We start from the raw sequence: 12,772 nt of genomic DNA, 5'->3' as shown, positions 1-12,772 counted from the left end.
CCGTTTAGTAGCATACACATCATCGGTCTACTCAAACAGGAAAATACCTATTCCCCTCAGACATGACTACTTTTCAACTAAATCAACATGGTGTGCCCTTCTTATTGACAATAATATTCTGCTCTTCCAGACTTACCTCCCCCGCATGACCAGGGATGACTCAAGCAAATCTTCCTAGTTAAATTATAATCCCAAATCAAATCATTTCCTCCTGACAGCTCACCTAACTTGATATTTGATATTTCTGGTCCGTGACCCTTTACAGACAAAACTCAATTCTTCTTCTGGTTCACTTCACTTGTTAGTTGTGTTATTCCCATTGAGTTCGACCATTATTAACCTTTTTAGTGTAGCTGACAGGGCTCGTTTGCAGTATATGTATTTGAAAGGGTATCATAATTGCTTCTTTCAGAACAATCCCTAAACCAAACAACACATGACTTTTATATATATTAATTATTTACATTTTATAACTTTCTTTTATGTCCAGACTCCAAGACAACTGAGCAACATGAACAATAAAAAAGAAAGATTACTTTCATAAACACGTACTGTCTGTGTGATGGGATGCTGGGGCCTAACTGTCTGTTTATTCTCCTCATGATTTAGAAAAGGCACGTACAATTACATTTCACATTGTGTAGTTTAAGGCAAAAACATACTGTAAATACAAATTACTCTTGTTTCTTTTCTCAAGGCATCTATCATACTCAAGCACTGAAATCAAAGGGAATTTCTTGTGAATACTACTGCGCTTGGTGGCGTGCCCACTGCCCACCCAAGAACAACATATCTGGTGTGGTCTGGTGATGCCAACTATGAAAACGCTTCCTCCCTGCTTCCAGAGCTCCAGACACCATTTTCTCTACTAATGCAGATACGGTCGATAACAGAGGAAAGGGCCCTGGGCTAAGTACACTCTCAAGTAAGTGTACACACTGTTATTTCCTCCCTACTCTGCTACTGTATTTCCAGCTATGAAATATAGGCCAGTGTGCCTCACTTAGGGTTCAGGTTTCAGACCCATTCCTGACCATGACACGGAGATGAGGCATGACGTGTCCAGGTACTCTGGAAGATGGCCAAAAATGTGCGTAGGGGCACTACAGATATACTACAGTTTACACACAGTGCTCTCTTTCATATTTATCCAAGTAGTGTCCTTTGCACTTAATGATAATTGTCATAAAATACATGAGGTTTGCTGCTAACCACAGCTATAAAATCAATTTTATTAATCAGCAACAAATGTCCACACTGCTCATTTCCGCTACTGTGCACCGTCTCCTGCCACAAATGGTCCTCCACAATAATGTGTCATGATGACATCACTAGAAATTCCTGTTAGACCTGAATATCTCAGGATTAGAGAGACAACTAACATTAACGAAATTAAATTAATCCCTCCAACCATCGCATTTTGTCTGTCAGACATAGGGTTGAGTTCACCTTCGTTACCTGTTCAACTAAACTTTGGTGACGTACAAAGCCAGACTGCTCACATATTACAACATATAGTAAAGCTAACATCAGATAAGATAAGACAAGATAAACCACAGAAAATGTATATCAGTGTGCTGATGCTGCTCACAATATCTTGTAAAACGCAACTACCTTCTGTAATACTTTGTTTTAATTCTGCATCACTTCTGCATTAACACGCATCCCCGCCATTATTGAAGAAAATGGCTGTTAAGAGCACTCTGTGAAAAGCTTCTACACATGTGTGTGTAAAAATCTGGATTCCATCAAATAAATCAAATTCACCAAACCCCTAAAATGAAAAATACATCAAGATCTGACTATAACACAGAAGCAGAGCTTCTGCAGCACGACATCCTCTCATTGCCTACTCATCTCTGATTGTGGCACGATTCATACAAGACAACCCCCTCCCTAAATGCACACGCACACCGGAAAGAGAAGCGCCTTGCTCTCAGAGAAGATAATTACTTTAGAGTGGCAGTGATTGGCAGCATATATGAGTGTCACGGTGAAACGTGGGGCAGGGCTGCCTACTTAAAGTGAAGTCAGTAGCTTGGATGACGTTGACAGAGGTCACAGCTTGCGTGTCAGAGTAATCGCCACCTGAGGCCAGATTCAGCAGCATTTTCAGTACACGAAGCACGTCCTCCATCTTCATCGTACTCCCCTTTATTACCTGTCTGCTCTTTTTCTGATGGAAACGCTTTTAATTACCAGGCGTTCTGTTTACAGATGACGCTGCGTCTGGAAGTCACGTCATGGAAGGCAAAGTTTATTAGACGAGATACAACAGCAGCCCATTTTTCTTCTGGTAGTGTTCCCACAAACCTCGTTACCAGAGGTGGTCAGGAGTTCACTGTGAGTGATGCCAACAACTGAAGTAATTTATCCTAATTATAGTGGATATGATTTATTTTCATTTTAGTTATCATGCATCATATTTTCAGCATCCTTTTACGAGACATTCCATGTTTATCTTTGTCACAGCTGCCAGGTCTTCATAATTGTTACTGAGTGATGCTGGTCCGACTGTTACGGGTGACCTGCCCCAGTCAATAGGAGAGGAAATGTGGCTGCGTCAGCAGGTCTGGCAGAGGGGATGTGAACCCACTGACAGAGACTGGAGGAGAGCCACATAGATGCTATATTCAGCAGCAGCACTGTGTGTGGGTGGTATGTTGTCTACTGCTTTATGCTGGACTTGTATCCGAGTTTACTTTATTTTAGCACTGCAGCAGTCTATGTTGAGCCAAAATTAGCATTATAGAGCGGTAAACATTATGCTAATAAGGTCTTTAGATGTGCAGAGATTTAAATGAAGCACCAGGAAGCTCAGTTTTCCCTGAAATAAATGTAACTTGTTTGAATTTAATATAAGATATATTTTGAGTCAGTCCAGAAGTAATTTTTTCTACAAGTTTTTTGCTGCAATACAATTAAAATCTATCCACCAAGTCTATGCACCAAGTAGGCTTCTAAAGAGAGGCCTATGTTTCCTTCAGGTCTGTCCCCTGCATCTTAATTAAGGTCAGCGTGGGAGGGAAGAGCTCTCAAACAACAAGATTACTGCCATTCTCCAGCTTTGTGGGAACTGGGCTATTGACCCACACATGAGTGTCAGAGAGCACAAAGCAGCGAGCGAGACGCACACAAAAAAACTCCACAACTCCTTCTTTTTCTTCCTTCCCTCAGCCCAGACTACAAAAAGACAAGGGGGCATTTATACCCGCCTCTGTACCCCCTCCAGACACTGCAACCAATGGGCTTTTTCATGACATCAGTCTGCTCACATCCTCCAGTTCACATCCAGAGCTATTGACTCGGTTTGGAAGAGAACGATCTGCTCTGCTGAAAGACCTGCAGCCTCACTGAAAGCGGCTTTGTGGTCTGTGTGGGTCTAACTATCAAGAGGCTGTCTAGCACTGCTGACATAATGCTAAACTCAGTTTAATCTCTGGATTTGAAGGTAGATTGATATACAGAATCAGGATTTAGGCCTGATTAAAATCTTTTCACACAGCCTGTGAGGAGGGGCTTCCTTACAGTAAGTTAAAATCAAACCAAAGCACAAGAACTCCCACATTTAACGGCATGTAGGTCGGATTAGACTCTCGTGTTACTAACATTAGATGTCATAAGTATGTCTTATTGTACTGTAATTAATACATCAGAAAATAATGCATTTCTGAAAATACAAACAAACGGCAGAAGCAGCCAAGTGCATGAAATATTTTTGCAGTCAGTTTCGGCTCGTCATCTTTTTACGGAAGAGCGAGCTGTGGTATATGTGATACACAGCCTGCGGTGCCTTGACAGCATGACTGATGCTGTAGACTGTTGAAAGAGCCACAGTGCAGTTCGTACTGCAAAACTACTATATTGGTTTCTAAATATATTAGAGAAGGGTAGTGAATGATGCAGTGAATAAGCGGGAACTGTCCAAATTAGCATCAAGTAAAGAACAAGCAGACACCATACCGATTATCATCGTAGCATGCCAGTTAAATTCACAGAAATTCAAGTGTTGGCAAGTCACAGGTACTAACATGGCTAACTTGCTTAATTAAAAACAAAAAATAGACTATAGATAAACTCGAACAGGACGTCTCCAAGGGCATCTCAGTGCTATCCACACTGTAAATATATTCCCTGCGGATTACAGTGCCTCTGATCTAAGTTTACACTGCTAAAGGGGACACTGCTGACAGCAAAATACTCACTGTCCACTGCTGTAGGGCTCTGTGCCCAAGGTAATAACACCAATCTTACTGTAGGTTTCACTAAAATGTAGTCACCATCAGGCTGTGAAACCTTTAAAAGGGTGTCCAAAAAAAGGAACAATTCATTTGAGACTTTTTAAAGAAATGTGTTTAGTCTAGCAGGGAAGAACATCACAAAATGCAAAAGAAATCACACAGTTAAAATATGACAGCCTAAAAAAAGACGCCCAGCTTGCTGTCTAGCCACCCATGACATGAGGAAGGAGGGGGGGGCTGGTGGCTAAATTAGGCCAAACGGTAAATATTTCAGGAAGCCTCATCCATTATTGACAAACGGCTTTACCTTGCTAAGCAGACTACATATCGAGTATCTTTCCAGTCTCATCTCAACCGGTCCTCACGCTGTGCACTGTATAACCCGAGGAATGTGGACTGCTCTGAACTATACTGAGAAAACTTACAACACCTGTCAACAAAAACAAATACAGAAGATTTTGCTGGAAACAACTCTATTTAGATACAAGTACACAACAAGTGACACGTTTATATGAGTTAATTTAGATGTGCAAAATCATTTCTGCTTCTCCCAGATGTATTTGCCATCATCGTGCACATTTCATACTTGCACTGTTGGCAGCTTTGAATAGAGAAATCAATTATAAAATGTTGACGAAGGAGACATTTTTTAATCTGGCTTAATCTGGCCACATAAACACATAACAGGCCTTGTCCTAAATAAATATCAGGTCAAATATGCAGGAGATTAAGTCACCTACAGCATGATGTTCAAGAGATTTCATCTCGACAACCGGGCTACAGCTCGCTCTATTTAGTGACTGAAAAATGGACTCGATAGTGATTAGACAGTCATCATTCTTGCAGACAAGCTCAACGGGGTGACATTTCTCTGTAGACAGATTAAAATTTATCTCCTACAGTATCTCAATAACCTGCCTCTGAAATTAAAGATGATTCCTAATTGATTTTCTGCTGATATCACATCTTAGAATAGATTAGGGCTGGGCGATGTGGCCCTAAAATAATATTTCAATAATTTTAGGCTATATTGATACACGATATGGCCTAAAAAGCTGGATATAATGACTAAATGGGTAAAGAGAAGTATTAGAACAAGTAAAACAGTCTGGTAAATTCAGAAAATTGCATCATTTTACTGTAATGCAGCCTTTAAAACCAGGAAAAGACAACACTTATGCCATATCATATATAACGATATCCAAAATCTAAGATGATCGTTTCATATCACGATAACGATTGACTGCCCAGCCCTAGATGGTTCTTGCTTGTTCGCAGATTTGCAGAGTCACCACTGGTACTACGCAGGGGGAATTTTAATTTTCAGTTATCACCTTCACAAGGGGGGGAAAAAGGTCAAGGTCAGAGAAGCCTGAGCCCATTACTTCTGGTTGGAGAATATATTAAACAGAAGACTGAATATACAACCATAAAACATATCAAGTACACAGACCACACATACTGCAGGTGAATTGTAAGCTCTTGTTAGTACTTACTGGTGGTGTTTCCAGTCATCTGAATGATGCATTTGCTTTCTTTTCCGATCTCCCTTGAATTGAAGGGGCGGACTCGCACCGCCACCTTCACAGAGGCCCCTGCCATGGTGCTGTCTTCCTAGCACCTCGGGGTGCCTTCGTTAGTGCCCAGGTGTAAGGGCCCTGCAGGTCTGTAGGAGAGAGCAGATAGTGAATTAGAGCCTGACCGATATACCAGTTGGCCGATGTTATCGACTAGCCTATCACAGATTTATAGGTATCGGCGTATATGTTGTCTGATGCGCACCGATATGAAAACTTTAAAGCAGTAAAACGAAGCTTGTGATAATTTATAGTTATTAAATTCCAACTGAAGTTTACTGTTCCAGTGCACTGATTTCATTTTAAACGATAAAGTTACCTGTTGAGCTGTAAAATATCCTGCCTCTGTTAGATTTGTTTATCACAAGTGTTTAATAACCAGCCGAAATATTGATATTGGAATTTTATATCATATTGTTATCGGCATCCGCCCCAAAAATCGAATATCGGTATCCTAGATAATAGTTTTCTCGGTATGTAAATGCAACGCTGCAATAGACTTATCCACCTTTCTGGCATGTGTTATATCAGGATGTAATGTTACAGAACTGACCCTTCTCTATTCCTTTTTTCATTTGTGTTAAAAATTGTAAGAGCCGAATATTACACCTTATGGTTGACGTGATCGGCACAATAGAAAAGGGTAGGGCTGCGGAGCTGAAACATGAAAAGACCATGCATGGTCAGCTGCAGCCAAGGGGAGATGGATAATACAGCCAGCAGTGACAAAAGAAGTGCAGCAGCAGCTAAATGTCAGGCTATTTCCCTGGATGACAATGGCACTGAAACCAGCCACAAATCCAGGCTCTGGCTCCATTCAGCAGCTCTGTTTCATTAAAAAACTCGCAACTCGTCATACTGCTCCAAAAAGACTAAACGTGAAGATTCAATCACTGTTGGGTGTGTGTTGTGGGTGTATCAAGAGCCAGCATGACTCATCATCCGTGCCGATCAAATTACAACGATTTAATGTTTTCATCAATATGCTTTAAGAGTGAGCAATATGATACGATTATCTTTCACTGCATGTCTCAGGTCTAACTGCACGTATTATACGACTATCATAATTTATAGCATATTAATAAGAGGAGAGGCGTATTTTCTTGAACCTAATATACGCCCAAGATTTGGGATAATTTCGATATTCAGACTACGTTTCTATGGTTTTGTGACTCAGATGTCTGTCATCATAATTGAGCGTTGTAAATTTGCTGTGTCACCCCGCTTCCTGGTACATCCTCTACAGCTGGCACCTAACAGATTCATTTGTGAGATGTATGCGAGCAGCTGTGGGGGAAAACAGTATTTAATTTTCTACCAACCGTGCTGTTCATTGGGGCGGGGGAGAGAAAAAAATAGGATTTATGCATAAAATAGCCTGAATAACATCAGAGATTCAACGTCAAACTCGAGATTTGTTTTGATAATCTGAAATGAAGTGATGAAGTTGAGACTCAGGTGCTTAAAGCGCATCTTGTGTTCACCCACTGCAACATAATATCTTATACAAAGGCTACAAATGTTAAAAAACAGTACTTGAAGTTCTGGAAAATGTAAATCTGTGTAAGTCCCCTTCAACATCCATGACTATAATCTTCTCCTACAGACCAATCAGCTGATGATGCAGCTCAGCTGGGCGGCCACCATTTTCCCAGTGACAAAGGCTCATGTCATAAATACCATGCTGGTGTGTACTATATCTGACAGCTTGATACAATTTCACCTTAACTCTCATTTTAAAAAAAAAATACATTTGAAAGATTTCATTGTTTTGGTTTTTTTTAAAAAGCATGACAGTAAAGCCACACACACACAGGTCAACACTAGCTTTAAGGCCCATATTATCAGGCTAAAAATCGCTAATTCATTGCAGAAATCAACTAAATACTTCCTGCGTCATTTTCACAGCTTATGCCACAAAATGTCTTCAAATTAACAGCCTCGTTGTTACCTTTCCCTCAGTGACAGGGGCATGTATCCCCTGTGTCCCTTCTCGCAAAAATAAAACCACATTTTAATCAAACAATAAGCAACATAATAACGTGACAGCACACGTTATGTTTCTGTGTTACAAAGCAGCTTTAATGTCACACTGTCTCTTTATCTTTTCCGACGTTGGCAGGCTCTTCAATGGCCGCACCCTATGCCCATCTCTTCCCAGGAGATTTAACACTAAGTAAATAAAGACTGCCTCATTAAAACTGCATTACCTGTTAAATTTTTTTTTTAAAAATACAGAAATAAAAAGGTAAACCTACCTCCGCAGTGCTGGTCACGTCTCACTCCCCGTGTGCAGACTGTGTTTGTCGTGCTCGACCGCTTTATTATCCTCCTCCAGGTCTGACAGACACCAGCTACCAGCCTCTCCTCTCCATGAACACGGCTCCGGCTGAGCTCCGGCTGCGTCTCGCACCCGCCAAGCCCACCCCCCTGTGCCGTGCCCTGCCTCGCCTCGCCTCGGCAGAAATGTGACCCCTGGTCGGTTGTGTGTGTTTTTTTTGGTTTTTTTTGGATGGCCGGCCGCTTCTTCACACCCCAGAGCGGTCAAAATGGCTCTCTTCTCGTCTCCCTGTCTCTGGTAAGGATGCTCGAGCTCCACTGAGCCGGTGACATCACCACCGAGGGAGGTAACAGCATCAATGCAGTAGTGGGAAGAGGGAGGAGGAGGAGGGAGGGAGAGAGAGAGGAGGGGATGGAGGATGGATGGAGGGTGGGGAGGGATATTAGTATCCTTGAAACACCTCATATAAAGACTGCTGTTGTGTTTCATGCAAAGTTAAAAAACACAGCAAATATAGTGATACAGCAATATTTTTCCCTCTGAGGGTTAAAGTTGACCTCCGGGATTGTTTTTTTTTAACGCAGGACACAAGAGGAGAATGAAATGATTGTGTGAATAGGGTTTAGTAGGTCAGGCCAGGGACATCAAGCTGAGAGGAGACACAGTGTGTCTCTGCACCATGGAAACCGCCTGTTCACCGAGGCACACAATAAACCAGCTCAGAGCACAGCGACGGGGAATATATGTAGTTACGACAATATAACAGTATTATTTGCTTTTGTAAATTTGCTGCTCCTGTGTGGGGCCTCTTCCTGGAGTAATGTGGTTCACTGCATTGCAGTTCAGAGGTTTTTTTGTGTGCCCGCACCCCCGTCTACTGCAGCAAAACACTCAAAACTTAAATGATTAGGCACACAAAACGTAATGGTCTTCTTCACGGCTTTCACACATTTTGACTGGTCATAGCAGGAAAAGGATAGGTGTTAACTTTAAAGGTGCACTATGTACAGTTTTTTAATCAGAAGAGAAAGATCTTCTTCTTAAAGGGTAACTCCACCAGTTTTACACATTAAAGTGTGTTTACAGGTCTCGGGGAGAACAACTGCATATGTGGCTCCAGATGAAGCTGCATGCTTGGCTCACTGTCACACAGTCGTGGCAGGGCCATCGTTAATGACACAAGTGAAAATGTATGCTGTGAAAATTTTTATTTTGGTGAATTAATGGATTTATCAACCTTGGAGGGTTTGACAATTTACAAATGTAATACACTGTAGGTGTTTTATAGACAGATTTGAGTAATTTTACACTGAATATTTGTTAAGTTGACATATTTAGACAAGTAAATAAAAAAAATCAGGTTCTTTTTTCATGCTGTCTAATCAGAATTGAAGTGACTATTGTTTCACCTGAAACTAAGAATCATTGTGTTTTCATTACCTTAGAACGAGCCTTTTATATCTACAGAGGGAGCAGATCCGCCATGTTGCAGTGTCATGTTTCTACAGTAGCCCAGAACGGACAAACCAAGCACTAGCTCTCAGAAGGCCTGTCAAGTTTTTCACATTTTTAATTGCCCTCGTAGGGACGGTGAGAAGAAGGATGTTTAGTTGGTTGCAATCTGCAACCTCACAGCTATAGATGCCACTGAATCCTACACACTGGATCTTTAAGCATCAGCATATGTTGAATTTATACAACCTTAAACTGGCTCTTAGTGTTCAAGATGAATTGAAACAGATTTGTATTGCTTGTAACAAAAATGGCATTTTCTTAAAAGATAAATCGCATCAACTTATAACAGAACGGATAGAAATATATAAATATACGTAGTTCAGCTTGTATAAACGTTAGATCTAAAAATAATTGAGTGTAAACAGACAGAGATGAAATGCAACGCCCGAAGAGATGTTCTTGTAGTGAAGCTCTCAGACAGTCATTGAGCTGATTGGAGAGAGATGAGAGGACCGGGGGCCTAATAATGTCAACGTGTCCTTGTGCAAAGGGACCTGACCCGCACATTATAGGACGGTAATGGTTCGGTGGCTATAAAAGGTTGTTGCCATCGGATCGATACATTTTCATTTCCTTATCTCCTTTTTCTTGCTGCACAGATTCTGCCAATCAGCTGCTAACACTGCATGCTACATCGCAGTTTACATAATTACAAATGTATTTTATTGTCCTCCTATTGGTTGAAATCAATGTTCATGTATAATGTGAATGGGCTTATTTTGCCAGATCCATTGATGTAGCCATTGCACATGAGGCTAAGCAGCGATAAAGGGTGGTGAACAGGAACTCTCTATCTGGTGGTAGGATACTTTGGCTGCTCAGGTTTCAGCCTGAGTGAAACACAATGCAATTGCATTTTGTGACCTTGCTCTTTGCACAGTCCTACCAAATCCTACTGCTCTCCCACCCTGCCTCCCTCTCTTTCTCCCTCGCTCTCTACCTCACACACATTTGCTCCATCTCTCTTGGGCCCCCTCTGCCTCATCCACTTTGATCTGATGCAATTGCTTTATTTAATTCATCAGCATCAAGATTTCAAGGTCTAATCCGTTGCACGAAACGATTATGCAGCTGTAAAGTGTGTCCACGGTCTTCTGACGTGACATCACACGGAAAAAACATGAGAAGTGAGCGTGAATCACAACATATAAAGAAGGATGATGTCACCAGCATGAATCACCACATACTACATGAGGTACCATGCTTGTCCTCCCTGTTTTAAAGTGAAGTAGGCCAAGCTGAGGGTTCACTTTTATAAGTGCGCGTAAATAGGAAATGTCCTTCGATTATTTAAGACTACCAGCGTCCACTAGAGGAAGACGTAGGAGGAGTGGCGGTATTGTTTCTGCCCAGCCTTCCAGCTCTCTTCTGCCATGTCTAAATTCAGTGGCACAAGAGCCTGAATAATTCATTGGTTGAGTGAGCTGTTGCCTTGAGCCTAGTGTGACAGACATGTTTTCTTAAAGAGACGATCTTGTGTGTGTGTGTGCTTCTATCAGAGCCTGTGGAGCAAAAACTCCCACCCAAATCACATGCAACATGGAAACAACTGAGACAATCACATCATGGATTTAATTATAAATATAAAGATAGACCATTTCTCCTTCTGGAGCTCCTATTTTTGATCGGAAAAGATCACAACAATGAAAAAACTTCAAATCTGAATTTCTGATTGAATAAAATAAGATAAAATAAACATATTTTAATAAAGTATCTACAAAAGAGAATTCTATAAAAATGCAATCATAACCAGTGGATAGATAACGGCATTCATCAATCAGCCAATAATGGCATATAACAACCTATAGTAATCAAATTTCATCTCATTTTTAGTTATCTTGATAGTCTATCTTTCTGAATGAAACACACACTTTTCCCTTCATCGATCAGCTTGTGTCCAGGACGTGCTCTTCCATCTCCAGACATATGTAGTCACCATATTCTCATCCAGCTCGTATCATTTTTGTGTCGTCTGTCCTGCTGTTGTTGAGGTGTGGGAAAAACACAGTACATCACATCCTGGGTGCAGCCTGTGAGCTAAGCTCCACCTGGTGGATGAAAAATAAATGGACGCTGTAAAGAGATTCAGTGAAATCAAGGTAAAAACAACCTCGAACAACCAACGTTGAAGCTGACTCATCGGCTCAGGACCACAGTGATGACTGCCTCCAAGCTTTGTTTTCACGTCAAAAGATTTTGGTGGCTTTCAGCTTGCAGCCGTGCCAGGTTTAGGTGGCTCCAGGGCGAATACTTCCTCATTTCCTGCACATCAGAGCTTTGGCATCTTCCTGGCACATCAACTGAGTTGGCACATGTGTGGCAGAGCAGAGGCAAAGCAGTTTGCATCAACACATCTGTGCCCTCCTTTTCCCCTCCTTCTCCCAGATATTTATATTTATCTATTTACCTATATTTGTCTATTCTGTAGGTCTTTCTGAGGTTTGTTACATTTCTTCCCTGGAAAAGTTTTTTTTTTTTCCTTATCCAAACTGAGGGTCTAAAAGTAGAGGTGTCGTATGCTGCACAGATTATAAATCCCATTGAAGAGAATGATTTGTGATATTAAAACACAAAAAATAATTGTTTAGCTTCAGCAAAACATCATAGCTTGGGTTGAAATAACTACGTTCAGTCTCGTAAGGTAAGATAGCGTTAGTGACGTAAGGATTGTCTTTTACATACACCACCCCAACCACCTATTAGACTTTTCTTGCTCTTTATAAAACTGCACCAGAAGGGCGCTGCAACAAGTGATGTTAGAGGGGTACCTACGGCGTCAAACTCAGATTGTGAGTGAGAATGGGCTGTCACAGACAAACTAATGTTTTATAATTGTATTCAGATGATCTTAAGTCACATTTGCTGACCCCTCACTCATCTGACATATCATTTGCTGCCTCCCTGGAAGTTATAGTGACAGGCGACCAGATGAAATGCACCGTTATTATATATATCACAAAGGTCTTGTCATTTTTAGACATTTTAATGCTGAAATGTTACATATCATGTCTTTTACTTGTCTCACGTATGAGATGTGTGAATTCCAGCACGGCCCGACACATTCATCATAACATTAACCGACCAAAGATCTCAGGGCAAAAGAAAAAACTCCACATATTTGTCTAGATTAATGGAGAACAGTTTATTGTAGAGTTCAG

General features: G+C 41.1%; 1 protein-coding gene across 3 annotated transcripts in view; it reads right to left on the bottom strand.

The window, feature by feature from the left end:
- kif1aa (kinesin family member 1Aa) overlaps positions 1 to 5,843 on the bottom strand; it is a 32,795-nt gene extending 26,952 nt beyond the window's left edge. For all 3 annotated transcript variants that reach the window (XM_073476174.1, XM_073476172.1, XM_073476173.1), the window contains exon 1: positions 5,738 to 5,843. In XM_073476174.1, the coding sequence (XP_073332275.1) occupies positions 5,738 to 5,843 (106 nt within the window). The remainder of the gene's footprint in view (positions 1 to 5,737) is intronic.
- Positions 5,844 to 12,772: the final 6,929 nt, after the last annotated feature.

This window comes from Pagrus major, chromosome 11 (genome assembly GCF_040436345.1).
Source record: "Pagrus major chromosome 11, Pma_NU_1.0".
NCBI classification, from domain to species: Eukaryota; Metazoa; Chordata; class Actinopteri; order Spariformes; family Sparidae; genus Pagrus; species Pagrus major.
The sequence above is the reverse complement of the archived record's forward strand: the minus strand, read 5'-3'. Positions and strand labels throughout refer to the sequence as shown.